The 24811-nt window shown below is 46.6% G+C and overlaps 1 protein-coding gene across 4 annotated transcripts in view; it reads left to right on the plus strand.

Moving 5' to 3' along the window:
- Nucleotides 1-14324, plus strand: part of LOC119382830 (mucin-5AC) — an 85160-nt gene extending 70836 nt beyond the window's left edge. For all 4 annotated transcript variants that reach the window (XM_037650697.2, XM_037650699.2, XM_037650701.2 and 1 more), the window contains 5 exons: nt 1072-1216; nt 7589-7782; nt 11515-11824; nt 12117-12170; nt 13524-14324. In XM_037650697.2, the coding sequence (XP_037506625.1) occupies nt 1072-1216; nt 7589-7782; nt 11515-11824; nt 12117-12170; nt 13524-14314 (1494 nt within the window). In that variant the 3' untranslated portion in view covers nt 14315-14324. The remainder of the gene's footprint in view (nt 1-1071; nt 1217-7588; nt 7783-11514; nt 11825-12116; nt 12171-13523) is intronic.
- The last annotated feature ends 10487 nt before the right edge of the window (nt 14325-24811 follow it).

Below are 24811 nucleotides of genomic sequence, written 5' to 3' on the forward strand. Positions count from 1 at the left end.
CGTCACCTGCGCGCGACGAGGGATTGGAACTTATAAGAACACGGCCGAAAAATGATCAATAGTTGTTAGGAAAAATGCACTTTCTGGGCTTCGGTGTGGGGCAGTGTTCGATATAGCGGATGTTTCGCTGTGCGGGAGTTCGATATAAGTGCACACCAACCCCATACTTTTGCATGGGAAATTCAAGGGGATTTCTCAACTGTTCGATATAGCCAATAATTCGATATATCCGAGTTCGATATATCCGGGATCGACTGTATATATATTATTTGTGTTAAGTGTGGTTGGTTCATCAGTATTGCATGTTTTCTAAAATCATTGGAATGTCTTGTGTTTACCAGAGAAAAAAAAATAAACAATGATGTTTGACCCTACAATTCTGTTTCGAAACTAACTTGCATTGCTCCAAAACACACATTTTGGTGCGCCAAAGCTGCTCCAAAACGGCATTATTCCTGCTCCCTGAGCTGCTCCAAAACACTCAAGCCCACTTCCACCCTTGCTGTAGGCACCACCACGTTCGATGAGTCTTTCGACATGCCACTTCCTGCGAGCCATGTGAAAAGTTTAATTTTTCTTTGCTCAAAATGGACATAACTGAAAGTGAACTTGCACTATATTTCTAGCCCAAGATTTCATTCTGTTTATGCCAAAACAGAGCATCAATGACTTCAGGATAGAGAGATATTTAATTACAACTTAATTATGATTAGTTACTATAACACTCATAAATTAACATATTATGACATTATTTTTGTTGCAATATACTATTGAGTGCCTTGAACTAACGTATTGATTTGACACATTTACAGGCAGTTCTTCATAGGTGGTGTCTGAAAGGGTTAATCAATGAAACTTTGTACACTAGCAAGCACAGGAAGCTGTGAAAAGCGACTGGAGGATCTTGAAATCTCCTCAGCAGAGCCAATGAATTTAAATCTTCAGTAGCATCTTATAAAAGCTGGGCTGTGGGGTCGACGATACTTTGCGTGTGTGTTGATCCTTGAATTTCAGCTGTCGCTTCAGCTCTTTCCAACTTGAAGCTGAAGACAGGTGCCTTGCTTTGCGCAGACATTCCCTATCAATGGTGGCCGGACCCTGAAACAGCTGGCACGCTTGAAGACGGATGGCTTTGTGAGCTTACATTCCATCAATGACTCACAGGCTTCCTCAACTCCTGAAGGCTCTGTTGATATCAACGTAGATTCTTTGTCAGGTGAGTTGAATGGTGTGGGACCCTCCCTCGCGTGAGGTACGGTGCTACTTAGCAGGCAATGCGGTGTGCACATAGTTCATTGCACACTGTACCGGGGCTGCTGCTGGATTTCAACGTGCAGTACTTTTCAAGTCAGCTCTTTTACAAACATTTACGATGCAGTGATGCCAGCAACGCAGAACTTGAGAAGGGAGAGAACTTGATAAGTGCAGCTGTGGTTTTGCTATTCGCACATTATGAGAGCTGCGATACACTAGTCATGTTTAAGGGCCACACCCATAGCTTGGCAGCCCAAGGTTTGTAAGTGAGTATTCCAGCCAAAAAGCAGTCGCGTTTGGGATACCGATACCATTTGCTGGTGAGAGATGAAATTAGTTTTCACAGCCAGCTGCTTTGGGTCGTTTCAGCTGCCTGGGGTATGCACTGGGGAGGAAGAGTTTGATGGCATTGCTAGGTGTGTGTTGTATATGGAAGTAATCGATCAGTGCTTTAAAATAACAAGGACGGCATGGGAAATGGACTACAGTAAAAGCTCGTTAATTCGGATTTCACGGGACCGGAAAAAATGTCCTAATTAACCGAATGCCGAATTAACGAATGAACAGGAAAAACAACATTAAAATCAAGTTGGAGAAGCATACCTTTATTTGCTGAAGTATTTTGTAATGGTCGTCTGCGTTTTCGCGCAGATTCCGGCTGACATTACAATTTTTCTTAACTCTTCCAAATGGCCAACAGCACGCAAACTGTCGGAAGTGCTCAGGCAAACGTCCTCTAATATCAAAAGAGCCTCCGAGACTTCCCGTGAGGTGCGATGAGTTCGCGACATCATTAATAATTTCTTGATCGGGCAGGAGACCAGTCGTGGCGACAGAATCATCAATCGCGATGTAGTCCTGAAGGGTCATATCTGAGGGAAGGACAGCATCGAAGGTAGGGCAGTCATCGTCGGTGGACTCGGCTGACACCTCGCCGATGCCATCGTCAGCTACTGCCGCATGCTCGGGCCTCGCATGTAAACACGGTCACAACGGGGAAAAAAAGAGAACTCCGCAAGAAGAGACGGTGCCGACACAACACAAGGGAAAATGGCGTCGGAGGTGAGCGAAGGAAGAAGACGCCGACGTTCGGTGACGCTGCGATCGCCCCCACTAGTTGATGACGATGGCGATGTCACTGAGGTTTCGGTTTCGCTCCAGTGGTGCCAGCGCTGCCCTACCACACTTTTGTGTAGCGGCAGCCGTCAACATTTGTCCGAATTAAGCGGTGCGGTGTCCAATTCTGACGAATTAACGTAGGTTTGGCCCCATAGATTAACATGCACTTCGGCCGGGACCAATAGAGCCGTCCGAATTATCCGAATTTCCGAATTAACGGGTGTCGAATTAACGAGCTTTTACTGTATATCGTAAGCGCTAGTGGCATCGAAAGTGAAGACAAGTGTCCAAGTGCATGGCTTAAATGAATGAATGAATGAATGAATGAACTGATTCATTCATCCATTCATTCATTCATTGGGAAAAGGATAGCACACTTTTATGGTGATAGGCATTTGCAACAAATTTCTACTCTGAGACGGGAAAGAATTGGGGCATGCCTCGGCAAAACTTTCAGAGAAAAAAAGTGCGGCCCTTACACAAGTCTGTGCAGCATGTTCACAGAGGAGGTAGACTGAATGAATTCAGTTTAACTCATGGTGTAAGCTGCTTTCATCATGTACAATTCTACCGTTGTGATAATGCTTCTAACAATTCTTCTTACCGAAAGAGTAGACTTCGAATGGACACTAAAGGCAAATGTTAAATCGACGTTGATTGTTGGAATAGCTTTCCAGGAACCTCGTAGTGCTTGTTTCGTGTCAAAGAAATGCTTATTTTAAATTAAAATCACATTTTAGTGGTCCGCACAGTGTTAGCGCACTTCAAATCGCGTGCCTGAGAAGGCCTCCTGACGTAGCATTTGCTTTTGCTGTCACGAGACTGTTAAATTAATACGCTCTCGTGTAGGTTCGTGAGTGAAGCGATGACCTAAATGCCATCAAGAACAGACGAGACCGCTTGTACACACAAACACAAAATTAAATATATTTACAAAATAAACAAATACCAAATACAACAAACAAGCACTCGACATGCGAAACCAAAGGTACATAAACCACCCGTCGCTATTTAGCGAAACAGCCAAACACGAGAGTTATTCAAAAGTGTCACCGTTCGTGATGAAGGGCATGGACATCATCGAGGAGGAACACATGTTGATGTGGGAGACAGAGGAAGTAGTGGCGAAGCTCGACCGTCGGCGAAGATGCAGATGGATGCTCCCAGTGAGTAGGGGTCAACGGCCGGACGCCCTTTCAGCGTTCGCCAGCCGCAGACTGGGTGGAGGCGGGAGACACCAGTCTTGCCTGGCCAACACCATACGATGGGAAGCCTGTATCTGGCCAACGCCAGACGATTGAAGAAGCTTGGCACGCGCCCAGGTGGGAGCTGGCAGCGGCCTCGATGCAGGAACTCTTGCCGGCCGCCACTCCCGCGCCCTGGTCGCCTTCTTCACTCGGTCACGTCCCGGCCACGTCTCCTCACTATCCCTTCAGCATCCGTGGCATTTTTTTTTCCAAACCAGTGTGAAGGTGTCCCACTGGTTGAGCTGGTCTTGCCCACGCTCACGTGCTGTATCTTTACATCTTCTTCTTTCCCGATTTTTCACCAACGGTGCTCGCATCCGTAGCTTCTGCCGTCGTCCTCCTCGTCTTTGAATGCGCGCCTTCATCTCATTCACACACTTCACTTCACACACGCGCACTTCACTCATCACAATAAGTCCCCCTTCTGAAAAGTTCTTTTTTTCAAAAAAAAACTGTCGATGAGTGCGCGTTTGTTTGGCCACGCACTACACATATCCAACGCAGTCCACTGCACTATCTTAAGCTAACACACATAATAGATCTTGAAAGTTCCCACACACAAGAAATCAACTTGATGGGTACACCACACATTTCTTACACATTTACACCGTCATGCGAAAAATTATACATCACGTCACACTTCGCATTGCGTGCAAGTTCATAAACTAAAATATTTACAAGAAATGCATCTCCATTGTCCGCGGTCATAATCCCAAAAATGGCAGCCAGTTATTAAATTTGGTGCTCAAGTGATCGCATCCCAGACGAGACAACCGTCATACTTCTGCCATATACAGCAAAGCTATATAGACACTTGGAAGCATTTCTGGCTAGACGCCTGTCTGTAAACCTGCATGGAAATACTCGGGACGCCCTGCCGATTCACTATCCTCAATAGAACAATGATTGGAATGCAGCGATGGCGTCGTCTCCCCGTGCAGTGCATCAGAAGCATTCGAGCGAGTTCTTCCGGCGAGCCAGCACTTGGCCTTGGTTGATAGGCCGTCAGTGCACCTGATGTCTCAGAGAAAGTGCCTTCTGCACCCGTAGATGTCACAGAAGACATCGGGTGTTTCTCGCTCCTCAATATGTTATGCACAGGCAATTTGGCTGTATTTTGATTGAGCGCTGAATTTAACGCTATTGGCCTTTCCGTTTTGGCCATCCTGCACGACCACGTCATCATGTACGGACAACCGTACTTTACTCGCTGTTCCGTCCACTTGGACATGTACTTTTTCACTCCATTCCGTCTCTTTTGGACATACCGCATATGTCCCGATATGTAATGTTAATTGCTCTCCCTTTACAAGTGAGTTCTTTGCATGGTTTTCGACCATGCTTGTGGCCCCTGTTAGCGCATCCAGCGGTACACATGAAACGGCGGCCACCACCTCGGAGCTTTGTCTGCAACAATCGCCGTCGTTATCCAGGCCAACCTTTAACACTCCTTCCATGGAATTATTCGGAGACAACTTCATTAAGGGGGAGGTGGCATTGAAAAAAAACTTTTTTGTTTGTTGACCTAGAGCAATGAAATTTGGCATGCATACCCCCCCCCCCTCCCTCTCCCCGAAAGAAAAAATTTCTGCCTACGCCCCTGGCACGAAGCCTTTCGGCGTTCATATCGATCTTCGGTTGTCGCTATCGTGGAGCGGACTTCACTTAGTTTTCAGTTGGCCTCATGCGAAGCTTTGACGCGCGCTTTCGCGGCAGCCAGCTGCGCCGTCCCTTGTTGGTCCGTTCACGTGCATCCCAGAAAGGCGTACGCGAGTTCTTTTGACGGAAATAACTATTTTGTGCGTATATTGTGGTTTGAAAACAGGTTTTGCTAGTTTTTGATGATAAGAGATTTTGGGCGATACGAATATTGTCGCTCCCCCTTCAGATTCGTATCACCGAGGTTGTAAGTACAATCTCGGTACAACAGTACTGCAGTTGGGAAACCCTACCTGCGTTGTTTGTTTTGCACCCTAAGCCATTATAAGACCGCAACGCCAATGTTTACTCTTACAGGGCTGTTAGTTGATCCAATGGTGTTATGCAAACACCCATTACTTTACAGAACTTTTTATTTCAAAAGAGTTCCTCCTTATTTACCGTATAAACGCGTGTAAGGGCCGCACTTTTTTTTCAAGAAATGAGGGCCAATTTTCAGGGTGCGGCCCATACACGCGACATTTTTTTCTTTTAAGTAAAAACGCACCAGTTAGCGAACGAAGAGCGTTTATTGCAGTATACGACCTTTCTTGCGACATATGTGCTCAATCGTCGTCACTCAGCGAGTCCTCAGACTTGGAGTCCGAGATGAGATGGTGTGCTGTGAAGCGCCGTCACTCCACAAGCAGTCATCTTCCGTGCCATCCAAGCTGTTAGATATCCCGGCGACTTTAAAACTTCGGGACACAATGTCCGTCGACACCGAGCTCCACGCAGATAGGATCCACCCAAGTACAGTCGCCAAGGCTAGTCCCTTCACACGCAGCATGTCCGTTGCGAGTGCAAGACCATCATTCCGCACTTCAGTCACATAGCGGAGCAAATCTTCTTCCAAATCGGGAAACTTGCACTGCTCTCCTCGGAAAGCGCGCTTAGTGCTGTTGGTGTTTCGCAAGGCTCCTTTCTGAGCACACCAACGTCGAACACACTTCCCGTCAACGTCGAATTTTCTGCCGGCGGCACGTTTCCCATGCTCGAGAGCATACTCGATCACCTTCAACTTATAGCCAGCAGTGTAGCTATTCAGGTACTTGCCCATCTTGCCAAAACGTGAACGCCGTGTAGAAAACAAGCTAGCCCGAAGGTCATCGAACAGTGCAGAAAACTACAGCAAATGGCTGGCTGAACTGCACAAACCGAACAACGCCGCGAACGCCATGCCAAAGTTGGTGATGCTAATGCCGATATGGATAGCGCCGATAGCGCGTTGGTATAGAGATGTGAGAAGCTAAAGATAAAATCCTGCTTTAACCTTTAGTTGGCGAGTCTATGAATACTAATAAAAAAATTAAAATTTTTAGCCCACTTCACGAACATCTTAACACGAATAAAATCGAAAATATATATATACATACTCTGGTGACGATGATGATGGTTGCGTTTTCTTGCGCCATCTATCGACTACGCCTAGAAGCTTACGCGCGCGCGCATTTTGAATACGTAGTGGTTGAGGAAAGTGTGGGTGCGGCCCTTACGCGGATTTTTTTTTTTTTTTTTAGAATATGCACTTCAAAAAAACGGGGTGCAGCCCTTACACGGGTGCGGCCCTTACACGCGTTTATACGGTAACTGTTTTGCCTCACATGGTTCATTTTTCCACTTGGCAGTGAGCTTTTAGCTGCCCCAAAAGCTGTTTTCCTGCTCCCAAACGCGTTTTTGGCTGCTCCAAAAGCCCTTTTATCTGCTCCAAAACGCACTTTTTGCTGCTCCAAAACAGCTTCAGTCAATCACATCACTGATCATTTTTTACACAGTACAACATCCCGTTTGATTATTCAGACTCTATTGGCATGATTGTGTACTCACTCGTTCACCATTGAGTCAAGTGAAGAAAAAAATTTAGTTCTTGTTCGAAACATTGCTGGTGCCACATAAAAGTAAAATAAACTGTGTAGCCTGGTCGATCCCACAGTCACTGACTGTTACCAAACCATGCGACAAGCCAAGCCAAGCTGCTGAGCTGTAAGAGCTGCATTGTGGTTTGTTGTGTATCATTCACGCATCCAGCATTTGTGGCCTTGTGTGTGAAATAGCTGCACAAGCCCGGGCAACTTCTTTGACTTCCAGTACAAAGTTGTGTCACTCACTCAAAACAGTGTGAGCTCCAGCTGCTGTGCTTGTGTTGATGAAGATGGCGATGAACCCTCTGTTGTATAGCTATTGCAGCGTGGCTCACCTCTGTTCAGGATGACGGAAAACAGACTTGTGATTGCGTTGACCACACTGGCATTTGCCATTTTTTATCGCAGACTCAGATGAAGAGGAGTTGTCTGTGGGTGACGAGCCTCGTGCCAAAGGCAGTGCGGGGAGCACTATGCAGATGAAGGCGTGCCGGGAGCGAATTCGACGTCAGCAGATGCAGAACTTGTTAATGAAGCTGCAGAATGTTGTCTTTAGAACGCCCACTACCAAGCCTGTCTCTAAGGTGTCCGTCTTGTCACAGGTGAGATAAAAGCATTGGCTGTTGTGTTTATGCATAGTCTGTAATCTGCAACATTGCATCACAAGGGCCCCTCAGAAAAAAAAACATGTTCTCATGTGCCTGTTAAATGCCTTATCTGACACTTCTTTTCCACTAATCTTGCTACCTCTGTCTGCCTTTCTTTCTTTCGGTGTGTGCTGTGCTGTCAAAACAACACTCGCTCTTCTTCTAAGGAGATGTGGCAGTTCCTTTGTTTAAGTGCAACAGTATCTACGTCAACAGAGCAACAAAAAGGGGCTTCTTTTGTGGTTGTGATTTGTGTTCGCCATGTTTAGTGGGGAAGCGCACAAAAGACACATCAAAGAACAAACTGCTTGCTGTCTTTATTCAGGAACATATGCAGTCAAGAAGGAACTGCTGCACAAATACGACGTATCGTGTGTACAAGTTTCACCTTTGGATGGTACACAGCCAAAGCCCTTTGCAACTTTCACGGGAAAAATAAGGCGCACCTTGTGCATGCACCGTTCTCCAACTCTGTCGGCATATGTTTTCTGGCATATGCACAAGCATTTGCACTTCTTGTCACAGATTGTAATACAGTCAGACCTCGGTACAACGAAATTGACGGGACGCGCGAAAAAGTTCGTTGTCGCGGAATTCGTTGCAGCGAAATTTCACCTATAGACCACAAAAGTTAGGATGATCTGATGATTATGACTCGTCCTTTGGTCCCGGCAAGCGCATGCATTGTCCTGTGCAATAAACTCACACTAAATGGACGTACTTGGCCGCACGCCGAGTGAATGTATTTTCTCGTGTATAACACGCACAAAATACAGTCGAACCTCGATTATGCGTCCCCTGATTTGCGACGACCCGCATTTCACGACGAATCAGTTTGGTCCTGGCAAAATCCCCATAGAAATAACGTATTAAAAATCTTGGTTATACGACGCAATTTTACACTGACCCCGCATCTTACGGCGACTTTCTGATTCTGTCCGAGAAACAAAATCACCTTCTTTACTCGTATCTGAACGCTGACCAAGTATTTGCAAGTGCACAATAAGAACTCTCCGCGAGGTTGACGATTAGAAAAGTAGAGAGTGAGACAGTAAATTTATTCTCCTGGCAGTTCATGCTCTTCTGCAATCCAGTTTTCCTGGCTTTTAAGATAGCTTCTGGATACGTCTCAGTTGTGTGCGTATCCAGAGTCGTTACCTAGACAAGCTCTCTCCACACTGAGTAGCTTCAGCTGACTGGTCATTGTGAGATCCAGATATTTTTACGTTTTCGGTCCATGGAAACCTTTCCTGGTCGACATACAGCTGGTCTCTTGCCCTTGTTTGCGGCACTCACAGTCACAGGCCTCGAGCACGCAAAAGGATGCGATGCAGCTATTTTCACCATGCAAAATAACTTTCGCTTGAAGTGAACGTTCATAATAACAGCGGAACATCACCAGTTGCACTTCACAAGGACACAAATATGATGCACACAGCTCAGTCGAGCACGAAAGCATTCTACGCAAACTCGTGCTCTGTCGCCATTATGTTATGGCGATGACACTGTGTCTGACTCCCCTGATGGGAGGCTGTTGCCAGTGCAGTTTCGGTTCCATTTTCACGCACAGGCAACTTTCGAACTCGATTTATAGGGAGAAAGATGCGCACTGGATTCAATTTTTTGAAGTTGAGGATAACGATTCACTCACACTTCTTTCAACTAAGTAATGCTGCCATTCGCTGCCATTTTCAAAAATAATTTGATCTACCTTCCTTGGAAAAGCACAGGGTTGTGTCATGGGCTTATTCAGATGGTCTGTTCCCGTTTTCTAGGCAAGGCTGATTGCCACTGCCTATATTCTTAGTTTTTCGATTATACGACGGTTTTGCGTGGACTCCTCAAAGTCGTGTAATCAGGGTTCTAGTGTATACAGAAAATTTAGCGCTAAACTTGGGGTGTGGGTTATACGCAAATTTCGGTGCGCAAGTTGGCTTCATGGTAATGCAAGGAAGGCGGCTTTGCGTCAGTACGCGAGTTATACATGTGGCTTATACATGAGCAAATACAATATGCAGGCTACCCTCGAAGCGTGCCGAGCACGTAGCACCACGAAGGAGCGTGCAAAAGTTCACTAGAGGCTAACTGAAAACGAAGTGCTGAAGCTCCGCGCTACCACAGTCATAAGCGAGCGAAAGGAAAGCCGAAACGCTTCGTGGCGTTTTACGACTTTATTGCCCTTAATCTTTCTTCCTGTGTGTTAGCTGCGTACTTGAGTGTATTCGCTATCGATGATCACGATGATAGCGACCGCGGTTTTCTGCGCAGCGGTTGCGGCAAATGGTAGTTCTGTTTTCAATCTGTGCACGCTGGCCGTGCGCGTGCCTTCATAACTGTGTCGTTGCTATCTGTCATCGCGTCTACCGCAGTTTTGACCGCAGCATGGCTTTGAGTCGGTGCACGTACGTTAGAAGCGCGTATACTTTTGTGGTCGCCCATGATCACGTCGACACGACCGCATTTGTGTTCGCAGCGGTTGCGGCAGAATGTAGTTATGCTTGCACTAGGTGCGCGCTGGCCGCGCGTGTGCCTTCAATACGCCGTGGATGTCATTCACGATCGCAGGGCTTGTGAGGACAAGCAGTAGTTTTGGTTTGAGTGCTACGTCAAAACAATGGTGGGAGTTCTTGAAGAACGATTCCTGCGGCCCACACGGACATCAAACCCGCCGTCAGCATCACAGCGGATGGACGATCTGTCGCCGAGCTTCTCAATGGCGAATAATTTACCGGGATGTGCATGTGGTGGCAGCGAGCATGTCTCCGATGAAGACACAGGTCTTGCGATGTGGCCGCACAGCTCTGGCAACGAGAAATGGTCTAGTTTCAAGCGGAATTTCACAGCAATCCTAGGCAAGCTCCTTTTCCTTATGTGGTGGCACTCGTGAAAACTTTGTTCAAGTGGAAATACCGAGAAAAAGTATTCGTTGTGATGAGACATTTTTCACATTGTTTTCTATGGGTGGCTGACGGGGAATCGAAAATTATTCGTTGTGGGGGAAATTTCATTGTAGCGGTATTCGTTATAGCGGGATTCGACTGTAGTTCGGTGAGAAAGATCCATTATGTCCTAAGTCTGTTCCTTTCAGAATTGTGGCTGTAGTATTATTACTGGCTGAGCTGACTGGTGTTGGACCATTTTTTTTTGTGATATGCAAACTGTTAACAAAGAGGCAGAAACAAAAAGACTGTGCCTTCTTGTTCCCGTCTCACTCGGGCTGGGAGGTTTTTTTAAGTGGCAAGTAAACGTAATGCCTTCCCTTAATAACTTTTCAAAATTGTCCACATTGACTTGTGTCGGGCGCTGTCTCGTTTGCCCCTTCCTCAAATATCTGCCTTAAATGCATTTGGATCAAGGACCTTTCATGGCTGCTGTAATGTGCAGCATTTTACCCCAGACGAAAACGTTCCATTTCCAGCTGGATTACTGAACCCGAAATCTTTTGAGCTATAAGGTTCGATAATTCATCTCGAAGCGGATGAATATCCAGCTGGAACATTGTCGGTTACCGACTGGAATTCGGCCGTATTCCAGCTGGATATCCATAGACTGCAAGCTCCATTATCGAACCGGAAGTCTTTCCAGCTGGTAAGGTTCAGTAATCCAGATGGAAATAGAACCTTTTTCATCTGGGCAGTGTTGTGGATAGCAAAACTGAATTGTGGCCATACTGTCTGGAAATTACAGGCCAACCAGTACCTCCGCTGCCTGACAGTTTTATCGGCACACCTGCATGAGGAGAAGCGTTGGCTGAAGCAACGTCGGGCTGCCCTTGAGCTCTGCTTGCAGGCCAGCTGCCAAGGCACACAGGTGCTACCACTGCCACAGGCCGAACCCAAGCCTGCACCGGTGCCTGCTTCTGTTTTGGAAGTGTGCGACCTGAGTGATGTCACCGTGCCCCCCCTCCGGGAAGCGAGCGACGAACTGTTAAACGGTGGCAGCGATCCTACTTTACCATCTGCACTGCCAGCAGCAAGAAGCATGAAGAAGAATGGGGGTAAGTATAAGGCCCCCTGTGGTGGCCGTGCCATTCCACTGCTGAGCATGAAGTTGTGCAGCTGACAGACTCATTTCACCGCGAGTCTAACAACATTACGACCCCTTCAGTGCATCCTAGTAATAAGTAATAATGGTCCCTTATTTACTGTATTCACAGTCCCTTATTCACCGTAATCACACACTGTATGTTTGTGATTACGGTGAAGTCATCCATCGTAACAGACACTTAGTTAAATATTCCGCTCAAGTGCATCATTGTTTTCTCTCTCTCTCTCTCTTTTGATGCATAGGTTTTAGTAGCAGCAAACTACATCATGGCAAAAAGAGGCATTCTTCTAAGTCAGGTAGGTGCTACTTTCCTTTGTATGAGTTTTCGCTCATTGCGTGCTACGTACAGAGCGTTAGTTCTTGCGTATGGTAATGCATGGCCAGCAGCAATGTTCTTATTTCATTTTATTTGCCACTTGCATTATTTTGCATGTTCAATATATAATTAGTTTGGGCTGACAGGATGTCACGTGCGGGCCCTTGAATGAGGCAGTACCACCAGAAATGCAGCTTGCCTCCTTTAATAAGCCTTGCATCTATATTATTGATGCTGGTACTGTTATAAATTGGGCGTAACATGTCGATTTTGAGAAAGCCTGTTCTACAGCAATAAGTGCAAAAATAGACCCTTTTCGTAAGTGTAAAGCCAGCTTTACTGCAAGGCAGTTTCTTCAGCTGATGGCAGCATAGTCATTTTTGCACACAGCATGTGCGAGTGCAGTTTGTTTGTGTTATGACAGTTATGTGTGGCTGTTGTATAAAACATGAACATAAATATGGAAGCAAAATACAGTTCACAGAATTAAACAAACAAAAAAACAGATATACAATATTAACGAATACATGATGAACCATGGAGACAAAATACAATTCAAAACATACAGGATGATAAGTATACCAGAAACCAACTCACATATGCAGGATTTGGAAAACATCGGCGTTAATTCTACATGATTTCAAAAAAAAAAAATTTGCGCAGTTAGACACGAGGCAAACATTTGAGGTGATGGCTGTAGAACAGCGTCGTTAGTTAGGTTGTTCCATTCCCTGACTGTTCTCGGGAAAAATGAATACATGAAACAATTATTGCCTGATTGAAAGGATGCGATAGAGAGGTTATGGCGCTGACTTGTCACCTATCCAGAGGAGAAAGGTAATAATTTGCTAACGAAATGTATGTGATAAAATAGAATGGAAAATAAACCGCAAGAATGCTTGACGTAAAATTTCATTATAAAAGGCAGTAACACAGGCACTGCAATTATTCCTTGCAAACTCTATTTTTGTTGTCGTTCTAGCCAGAGCCGTAGCAGTCAACAAAAATATAAAACTTTGAGGGGTGTTTGTCAGTTTTATGTTGATGTTTTCAGTTTATGGAGGATAAGGCAAAATTTTGATGTATCATTGCTATTATTGCAAGTTCATTTATTGATGAGTGCCCTGCATCTGGCATACTTTTATTTTTTGTCATATTCATCACCTTGCGGACTGCTACTCTATCGACAGAGATGTGTAGCAGGCATACAGTTTTCGCCAATTCCAGAAAGCCATCTCGGGTACCAAATGCTAACCTCAGACACACAAACATAGCTTAGAACAAACGACTGCAGCATAACATGGTCAGAACACATCACTGACAATTTTCACAGGTTTCGAGAAGACTTCAAAGCAAAAAGCCCCAGGGCCAGAGAAAGTTCAGGGCACAGGTGCCAGAGCAGCTGCTCCAGCAAAGGTGGAGGCAGTTACGTGCAAGGAGTACAACATGGAGATGACGACTGGGAACAATGACCCGACAACGGTTTCCTACAAGTTGAACGATGGCCACATTGGCGCCCTGCGTACCGTTCCGGCAGCCACTGCCGACACACCCAAGAAGTACACCCTGTACCCTGCCAAGGGCACTATGCTTGGTGATCTGTCGAAGGTCGCCGCCGCAGCACAACAGATCATTGGGCCTTGCGTCATCAAGCGAGTCAAGCTGCGTTCAGGCCAGACCGTGTACGTCTATGGGCAGCCAGAAGGGACCAGTGCACCGACAGCAGATGGCACACCTCCCGCACAAGACCGCCGCAGTAGTGGCGCTGGTGATGAATACCAGCCTCTGCCTTCAGGAGCCTTGTCAATGTCAACATGGAAGGACGAGGAGGTGTCTACATTGCACCTCGCAGCACCCTCTGCATTGGCTGAACCAGACGCGGTGCCTAGCCCAGACGAAGAAATGCCAGAGGTTGCGTGTGGTGATGACTCTCAGGACACTCACGGCAGCTCCTTGCAAGGCATTGGAGAAGACCAACAAGCTTCTCACAGTGGCAACATTGACGACGACGAGGGTGATTTGGGGGACACTTCGGAGTGGATCTCGGGTGATGGCGACACTTGCATCGTGATGAAACTCCCCGTGACCACGGACGAGGAAGAATCTTCGTCCGACGAGTCATAGCATCAGTTGCGTTGGTTGCCAAACACCTGTGGTGTGTGAGGGGGGCGCGAGCTTTTTGTTTGGAAAGAACTGCATTGCACCAAAGAACAACTTGCACCTGCCCTTTTTTGTTTGTGACTTAAAAGTGACTAGCCTTCCAATGTGGCCGTAGCTCATAGTGGCATGCCCTGGCTGCTGCTCTACCAGCCAAGCTGTGCCATCTCGGCTGCAAACTGTGCTCAATCTGGGACAGGCAAGAGTGACCTACCACGGGCATTTGACAAACGTCTTGTTTCTTCGTGTTTAGAGTTAGCACGCTGCTTGGGGACAGAGCGGTGTCACCACCTGGAGGTGCTTTCAGCAGCAGCGGATAATTTCTCGAGTCAAAATAACTGAGCAGTGCAGGGACTTAATGTTCAATGAGTTCAGTGACCATTCTCTTGTAAATAGTATGCATGTTTCTTTGTTTTTGTGAATTGTCATGCTTATTAAAGGAACCCGGAAGTACCAGTCCTCATTCATTGAAGTGAGCTGTGTAGAACTAATGAGCTTTGTTGGTGCACATGTGTACTGTAAAATGAGCTGCACAGTGATCATTGGTTTGAGATTATATGTGGAACTGAATGTGCCAGAACCCTGGATGTGTGCTTTAACTGGCGTGGAATTATCTCTGCATTAGCTTTGTTTAGACTCAACTGCCAGGATATAGCCGGTTGGTGAGTGTATATACAGTCGAAGTAGTAGCTGAAGGAATTTTTATTATAGCCAATTATTTTCGTTTGCCATGAATGCTTTTCTAAACCTCATTCATTATTTGAACTTATTTAGCAAAGTGATGCATTAGCTGATATTTGTTGCACATAGAAAGCTCAGTTCAGCAGCATCATTGAGGAGGACATGTATGCCATTTGCTTAACTGTTCCAGAAAATGCAAGCTTGCAATCCGAGTCTGAGTGCTGTGGCACCCAGCCGAATGGAGCCAAATGTACCATTACAGGACTTTTCCTGAATATTGGAAAACTGAAAGTACTTAAAAAAAAGTGTCGTTGGTTGCTTGTGCCACCATAGATCGGCAAAAAATCTGGAGCTCGCTCGGATACGCTCATGAAGTATATTTTGCCTGTAGGGCTCACTCGGACTCAGACTCACCAAAGTTTTCCTCAACCAGATTCACTTGGACTCAGATTCACTAAAATTTTTCTCAGCAGGATTCAGTCGGACTCAAGCTCGCCAAAATAATGCTCACTCAGACTCATACTCACGGCTCTATCCGAGTCTGGTGAGTCGACTTGGGAGTCCATTAGCATATAATTTGCTTTTTATTGCTCTTTAACACCAATATCTCGCATAATCTGTGCTCTACTTGACGCCTTTTGATCTCGTAGCTTCAAATATGAGTTATCAGTGGTTGCAGTCCAGTAAGTACATTTTTATTGAAAGAGATGACTCACACGAGAAATTTTTATTAAGAACTTTATGTGAAGAGTTTGTGGGTGGGGGTGAGGGGGGAGTCACCCCCCCCCCCCTCTTTCGTAACTCGCGCCTCTGATCAATAAATATTGGGCTGCCGTATGAACGCTTGTGTGTTCAACGCACTGTGTTCGAGTTGCGTGAGTATAAACGTGAGCCAACGTAATGCTGAAGTTGAGTAGATGGTGCCACTAAAAAACGATGTGTGCTAAAAGCGATAACCATGCATTGAGAAGCTATGACAAGCATTGCCGACATTGCGAAAATATTCGGCTCTGCCCTTGTGCGGCTCCACCCACGATGGGACCAGAATATACAGGGGACCGTTACGACTGGGGCTGGCTTGATCTGCTTGCACTAGTTCGATCGTCACCACGGAGCTTTTATGCGTATGTCATGTTACCGGTTTCCGTGCGTGGCGTTTCAACGCGATGGCGCTAAAGTGCTCGTTTCGCCGAAATGTCGGCGTCAGTGTAAGCGTCGTTGGTCGTGGGCAAGAAATCGGCGTTGTCCATGAGCGAAAATTCTAGATATATATGCAAATAAATAATAACTGGTTCGAGTGCGAATCGAACTCGGGCCTTTCTGTCAAGCAGGTGTTCTACCACAGCACCACCCCAATTGCTTGGAACTGCTCCCGAATATTTAATCAGCTGCAAAAGCATCAACAAAGTGAGCAGCTGCGTAGTTTCGCGTGTTGCCTTACGGCACGGTTGAGACATGTACCGAGAACCGAAACCAGGCTAGCAATTGAGAAGGCGATGCGCACGGGGCCAGATTACGCTATCGCGATGTACTCTTGAAGGCGAAGCTCGAGGGTGCTCCAAGTTTTTCTTGCACCATCTGCCTTCTTTTCAAGGTGCCCCTGCGCATGCGCTCTCCCCTAGCGGAAAAGTCGCGAAACGTCTTTTTATCTCGAAGGCCTTGCTTCTGGCATTACCAGTTGTCCCGGCCCCTACCAAAACGGCAGAGGGCAGCACAGGAAAAGGTCCCCCAGGAGATTCCCCCGGTGAGTAAAAGTACGCAAAGGAGTGCAACCGACGAAGATGTAGTACTAGAGAATTTCAATTGGAAGAAGGCCGAAGGAAAAATTCCTAAGCGCACTACTCCGGGCTTAGATGGGGTTCCCGTCAGCCTCATTAACGAACTCGGGCATAACACTAAAGAAGCACTGCTGAAAGCCGTAGAAAAGTGCTTACAGGAGAGGGAAATACCAGACAGTTGGAGAAAAAGTAGAATGAACTTAATCTATAAAGGCAAGGGAGAAAAGGATAACATTCGCTCGTATAGACCGCTAACAATTACATCGGTGCTATACAGGTTGGCGATGCAGGCAGTAAAATTAAAAATAGAAGCGTGGGTAGAACAAAATGATATTTTGGGAGAACTTCAGAATGGATTTCGAATCGACAGGCGGTTAGACGATAATCTGTTTGTTCTTACCCAGTGTATAGAAATATCTAAAATAGAAAACAGCAAGGGCGTCCGCAGAACTTTTCGCAGGGGGGTGCATCCGTGCGGGGAGCATCCAGCACTGGCAGCCTTTCTTTCACTCCGTGACATGACTGGCAAGATTAGTCAATAGTGAAACATGCAAAGTTGACTGGCAAGGCGAAAGGTAATTTCACACGGATGTGCGGGACCTGAGTGTGCTAATCAAGCTGTGTAGCTTATTGCTACTGCATAGAAAAATATTATCCGGAATTCCAAGGGGGGGCAGCTGCCCCCCTTGCACCCCCCTCCGGACGCCTATGGAAAACAGGCCCTTATACGTAGCTTATCTAGATATCACCGGGGCGTATGACAACGTTAATCAGGAAATTTTGTGGGATATATTGAAGGAAGTGGGCATAGGTGACGACTGTGTACAGCTTTTGAGGGAAATATACCGAGGAAATACAGTTTGTATAGAATGGGAAGGAATAAGTAGCAAGGACAGCGTTGAAATTAGCAAGGGGCTGAGACAGGGATGCCCTTTGTCCCCGCTGTTATTCATGCTGTACATGGCGAGGATGGAAAAAGCGCTAGAAGGTAGCAACATTGGATTTAATTTGTCACACAAACAGGTCGGAGCGATGGTTGAGCAGAAGCTTCCAGGTCTATTTTATGCTGATGATATTGTCTTATTTGCGGACAGTCAAGATGATATACAGCGACTGGCAGATATATGCGGAAGGGAGTGTGAGGCTCTAGGACTAGGATTTAGTGCAACAAAATGTGGATTGATGGTATTCAATGATCACGGAGACCATACGGTATTAATACAGGGCCAAAAAATACCGAGGGTAAACGAGTACAAGTACCTCGGAGTATGGGTAAATGAGGGGGATAGATATATGGAGGTACAAGAGAAAGCATCGGTAGCAAAGGGAAAGAGGAATGCTGCAATTATGAAGCACAGAGCTTTATGGGGATACAATAGGTACGAGGTGCTTCGAGGGCTGTGGAAGGGTGTGATGGTTCCGGGGCTTACATTTGGGAACTCAGTGGTGTGCATGAAGTCAGAGGTGCAATCAGGAATGGATGTAAATCAAAGGACGGTGGGCCGCCTCGCGTTGGGCGCTCACGGGAAGACGACAAATGAGGCGGTAAAGGGTGATATGGGATGGACAGGCTTGAAGTGAGGGAAGCGCAGAGCAAAATGAGATTCGAAGAGAGGCTGAGGAAAATGAAGGAGAGTAGATGGGCAGAGAAGGTTTTCAGGTATTTGTATAGAAAAAGCGTTGACACGCAGTGGAGAAAAAGAACTAGGAGGCTCACCAGTAAATATACGGCTGGCAGTGCGGGCGATATGGCAACAAGGAGCATTAAGCGGAAGGTCAGAGAGGCGGAGAGGACTTATTGGATGACAGCGATGGAAAAGAAGCCGGCTCTGAGTAACTACCGAAAAGGAAAAAAACGAAATAAGGAGGGAAAGGTTTTATGATAATTCAAGGGGAAGCGCTTTACTGTTTGAAGCAAGGTCGGGCTGCCTTAGAACGCGTAGTTATAAAGCGAGATTTAGTAACGAAGAAGAACAATGTACATGCTGCGGGGGAACTAAGGAAACGATGGAACATGTACTGATTGAATGTGGCGATATTCACCCAGGTATACGTGTGGGCACGAGTCTACATGAAGCCTTGGGTTTTAGGGACAACAATGGAAAGCTGAACACGTCCGCGATAGAAATAAGTAAGAGACGGTTAGAGTATTGGTGGCAGAAAAGTAGAGATAAAGAACAAAAATAAATAATGGGGGAAAAATAAGGTCATTCTGCCTTAAGAGGCAGAGAGATGGACCGTGAATTTATATTTTTTGGTATAATAACATAGATTTAATCAATGTAGATAAGGTATTAGGCCAACATGAAACAAGGAAGCTTTTTTTTTTTTTTTTTCTTCGAGCCTGGTGGCAGACATGTCACCGCCCCGTTTTAAAGGGGACGCTCATAGCATCCATCCATCCAGAGGCGGATTACGTAGAGTTATACAGTAACTCTAGGATTACGGGTCGTGCAACGCCGCCAAATGGAGAGCCTCGAACGATGGTTGGAATGGGCCTTTTAGAGAAGCAAAAGCTTCTCTAACCACTTTCGCTTTCCACTACGCGGAATAATTTTGGTGCACGTTTCCAAAAGCGGGTGAATGCAACGCGCGTATTGACGTGCGTGGTGCAATGCATCGAGCAGAGTTGTCTAGAAGTATGAGCGGTCCCCGGTTTTAAGCAAACCGACTACATTCTGTTTATCAACCAACGTAAACTTGGGTCTGCAGATTAAAACGCAGCACGCCACTTCGCTTGAACCACGTGTGTAGGAAAATAGGCTTTCCGGTCTCGGAAGCCGTGATTGGATTTTTCCCAACCCGAGTTAATGCATCCCCTTCGGTTGTCTGTGTGTGACGTCTGCTGGGTTTGACCTGCACTTCGTTAACCCAAATGTTTCTTGCACACGAGATGTCAGAAAGGGAGGCAGGCTGGCGGTCGGTGAGTTTCTGCTTGTGATAGTTTGACTAACTGGAGGGGACAAAGTGTGCATAGCGGCGGGGCTCACAAATTGGGATTACACTAGTCGCGTGGGCTTTGCACGGCATTGTTTGCTGCCATGTCACGTTCTTGGTATTTGGCAATTCCTGTGTACATGAGACATAAGCAGCACTGAGATTTGAAGCTGTTGGAGGAAACCGCAGCTGGACGCAGTTCGGACACCTCCGTGATCCGTTGCTGTGCCCGCGGACGATTTTTATGATTATGTTGATTATTCATTATTTGTTATTATTTTCATTAACAGCTATTTTTACCGCAGCAAACTAATGTCCAGCTACCTGTCCAAAACATGCACACTGCATAAAAGCCTGGCAACAGAACAGGAACAGGCGCCGCTGTTTCATCGCTCTAATCTCATGGAGGAAGTGGAGTTTATCCATGTTACTAGTGGAGCCGTGGCCTGCGAGATTGCCGCGTTGCGCAGTGGGGTCATTCCACGCCAAACGTCCCAGCCATTTTGGCGACCATCTCAAATGTGATCGAAAAAAATTGTGCCGATTTCTTGCATTGAAAACAGTAAATTGCTAGAATATGTGGTAGAGAAAAAAACATTTTGGTCACGTGGGAGCCTTCCGAATTTCCTAGAATGTCATCTGCAGGGGCGTATAGCCAAGGGGGAGGGGTTGGCGGGGTTGAACCCCCCCCCCCCCGAAATTTTTCAGTTTTGCTTGCGTATATATACATGCGCACGTACAGACGCACGCACTTACATAAAGTATGGTTGAACCCCCCCCCCCCCCTCCCCCCGAAAAAAAAAAAAAAATCTCTGACAACGCCCCTGCTCGTCTGAGTGACGTTTGTTCAAAAATTAATTCTGAGAGCTTCGTTTTGTTTTCAATGCCAAATTTGGTTCACATATTAACCAAAAGTGTCTGCATATAAGATACTTGAATCTCATTTAGATTACTGCAACTTTTCTGCCATATGCGCCTCCACAAATTGTCAAAATGTTCTATGTTTGCATTTTTCCTTTATATGAACATCCTAGTGATAAGGAAGCTATATTTTCCGATAAAAATATTTTCAGTCTACTGAAGTTTGCAAATCTTGCGACACAAAATAACGAATTTGTGAAAATCTTCATTTTGGGCCATATAATGAAAAATCAGCTTTATACCTCCATCAAAAGCAAATAAATAGTTCTTATTATATGAACTTTTATCATCACAATTCTTGTTTTAAGGAAGAAACAATTTTTTAAGTTTCCCATTGACGGCAATGGGCAACTTCAATGACGAAGCTTCCGTATGGACAAATGGGAAGACAGCCGTGAATTAGATAGCCCAAAACGAAGATTTCACAAATTCGTGATTTTTTTCTCGTAAGATTTGCAAACTTCAGTGGTCTGAAAATATTTTTATCGCGTAGTATAGCTTCCCTAGAGTAAGTATTGATCACTGGGATGTTCATGCAAGGGAAAAAAAATGCAAACATAGAAGACAAAACTTGTGGAGGCGTATATGGCAGAAAAGTTGCAGTAATATAACTGAATTTCAAGTATCTTACGCAAACGCTTTCGCTTAATATGTGAACCAAATTCGACATTGAAGCACAAAACGATACTCTCAAAATTAATGTTTGAACAAACGTCACTCAGACGACATTCTGCGAAATTCGGAAGGCTCCCACGTGACCAAAAAATTTTTTCTCTACGACATATTCTAGCAGTTTGTTTTCCACTCAAGAAATTCGCACAATTTTTTTTCTATCACATTTGAGATGGTCGCTAAAATGGCTGGGACGTTTGGCGTGGAATGACCCAATTGATGATGATCTCGGAGTCTACAGCAAGCCAATGGTAGCGCCACATCGTGAATTCGTGACGTGTGCGCCGTTGCACGATAGGGTAACCACGAGTGTATCCGAGTGCAGCCCGGGTTGCGGGCAGTTCTCGCGCGGTGCATGCGCCAGAGTGGGCGCGCGTGTCGCAACCAAGGTGCGGGGCACGCTCCACGTGGCCGCCGCTGCCTTTGCGCAGGTCGCTGGCCGGACCCCCCTTCCCCATCTATAAATGCCCGCCACGTCGGCCCAAAAATAAGCGCCGGGCGATGGTTGCGTCATGTCCGTCACTCCCGTGATGCCACCTCCCACTGCTGAAAGTATTTATAGGGACGTGCGTCTTCTGGCCCACTCCTCGCAAACGTCCTGCCAGCGACCGCGCGCAGCAGTCGAATCGTACGACGGCTTGAAGTTGAGCCTGTCGCGGCGGGAACGTGTTTAACAAGAAAGGAGCGAAGCCGGCCCTTCTCTGTTCTGGCGTTTCTCTTGCAGAACGCGTATCCCGACAACAACACCTAGACTAGATCCAGAGCACGATCCGGAGGTCGATTGCACGAAGCATTTTACCCATGACGCTTTGCTTCCTTCCATGTCACTTCGAATGCGTTGAAGATAATCGGCGGCGCGTATTGGCCATTTCAGTGCGCGATCGAGGAAGTTGAACACTGGCTACAGACCAGGCCCGTAGCGAGGAGGGGTGTCCAGGAGCTCCCCCCCCCCTAGGGCTTAAAGTCTCCCTTCATTGGAGGGGGGGGGGGGGGCTCAGAGGGCGGCAACCTATATACATACATGCACACATACATACAGCCCCTCCTTAAGAAATGAAAGGGGAAGCCGCCCCCCCCCTAACTTTAAGCCCTGCAACCCCCCCCCCCCCCCCCACAGAAAAATATTTCTGGCTACAGGCCTGCTACAGACATTCGTGCCGAATAACAATAATCTTCCACCTAAGATTGCATAACGCTATGGAAGGATCCAGAGGGGGAGGTTTTCCTCGCGATCCATTGTGCGCTCGATCTTTACGTGGGTCTTCATTTGTGGTGTCCGTTTCAGGTTTTGCGCATTTAGTCTCCTTTACATTTAGTGGCTTTGCTAAAGCATGCCAACATTCGACAAGTCAGGTCTTTCATCTGGACGTTTAGTAATTAATGGCCCAGCATGCACATTTCGCATGGGCCTTCTGCCGTATCCGCGCTTCCGCTGCATGCTGATGTCAGTGCGCCTGTTTGTGACGTACGTCGGCTATAGTAATGGTTCTCGAGGCTTCTTAACGGCCCAGCATGCACGTGCTGCGTGGGCGTTCCAGCCCTTTTGTTCAGCCTATCCCTCTTCCTTACGCGCTTCCCGCCGCGAGCACTATCTTTCCGCTTGGGCTCGCACTCTTCGGTGCGTGCGAGCTGCCGCAAACCCAGCGTCTCGGTCCACTTCCGCTCGAGTACACTAGCACCGCTTGGCATCAAATGAAAGGCCGAGCCCTCAATTAAGAGGCTAGAAAATGTACTGGTGAGCTCGAGTTCGCTCTGAAAAAATTGATTACATGTTTTTTTTAAAAAGCTGGATGACTGAACCGGAAATTTTTCAGCCGGAAAGACTTTCGGTTCGATAATTCAGCTCGAAGTGAATGAATACCCACAGAACTCTGTCAGTTTCGGGCTGGAATTTGGCCATATTCCAGCTAGAGATTAATCCATTTCGACCCAATTATACCGATATAGCTGAGTTATCAAACCGAAAGTATTTCCAGCTGGAAAGACTTCCGGTTCAATAATCTAGCTGGAAATGGAACTCTTTTCATATCCTGACATCACTACAAGCTTCTGGTCACGTACTCACGCGAGATATCGTGACGTTTCCATGGCCGCTCCGTCGTCAGTTATGCTATATTGGCTAGATGGTTGTGCCGCACGTGTGGCAAGCAAGTGCGCAGTCAGCGATGGACGAAATTTTGTCTAGCGATCTCTGACGTGATATGTAACGACAGAGTGCTAGATGCCGGAATTGTCGACCCTGCGAATGATTTCGCATTCGATCTTGTCTCAAGCGCACCAGAAGACGGCTCACCCGACAGCAGGGGCTTAGCCGGGAAGAAGGGGGGGGGGGGGGGGTTCAAACCCCCTCCCGAAATTTTTCAGTTTCTTGTGTATATATACACGCGCACATACAAACGCACGCACGAACATACATAAAGTATGGTTGAACCCCCCCCCCCCCTCCCCCCGGAAAAAATTTCTGGCTACGCCCCTGCCCAACAGCGATAACGCCGTGAAGGAGGGCTTGCGCATCGGAGACGTCGACTGTGGGTTCACGTGCATACACGACGAATTCGCTCTCTCGCTTCGCGGGTCGGCTGTACTACGGGTGAGCGCACGGCAAGAGCAGTCTTCGCGGCCCCCTTACAGCGCAATGTAACCCACTTTTACAGATAAATAATTATGATATAAACCGTCGAAATCTGTGACGTCACGGCGAGCTTGTGCGGAGGCTTCCGAGTTGGCGTCGCCCACCCGTTTTATTCCGGTTTATGCGAAATTTAAAAAAAAAGAACGGTTCTAAATTCAAGACAAATCAATAAAAATAAAAACTACGTAATCGATAGTCCTGGCTCAAGTTAATGTATCCAATATAACTCTTAAGAGTTATATTGGATACATATGATATCGGATCATAGCTTTATTTAAGGTAAGGGGTCATTCACTGTCGGGATAATTAATGAAAATGATAGAAGGGATTCATTGAAGTAGCAGGCGGTTCTCTGGTAAGCAGCTGGTTTCGCTGCGGCAGCTGGCGGGGCAGATCTCAACCACGCGCGTGGCCTCTGTGATCAGCGTCGGGAGTGCAGCGCCCACGAACGCCGAGGTGCGAGTGCCATGTCTACCAGACATGTCAAGGATTTGGGTAGCCTCCAATTCTTTTTCGCCTTTTCTGGCCTATACGCTTCTCTCGGCAAGAGTGCTATTTTTATTATCGTAGAAGGGTACAATTTACTAACGCAAGGAAAAATGCCGGGACATGGGTAGACCAACCCACAGACTAACAGTCGATCATTCACGATAACTTCCAGAAACCGCACACGTACATGCAGAGCCGTACCCGGGAATTTTTTTCGGGGGGAGCTTTTGTGTATAGACCGGCTACCTTTGGCAACTGGTGGTCGCTGTGAAGGTGTGTAAATATTTTTGTATCACCCGAAAAGTTAAAGACCGAAAACATTCCGGAGGGGGGGGGGGGCTCAAATAACTCCCC

Source organism: Rhipicephalus sanguineus, chromosome 2 (genome assembly GCF_013339695.2).
Source record: "Rhipicephalus sanguineus isolate Rsan-2018 chromosome 2, BIME_Rsan_1.4, whole genome shotgun sequence".
NCBI classification, from domain to species: domain Eukaryota; kingdom Metazoa; phylum Arthropoda; class Arachnida; order Ixodida; family Ixodidae; genus Rhipicephalus; species Rhipicephalus sanguineus.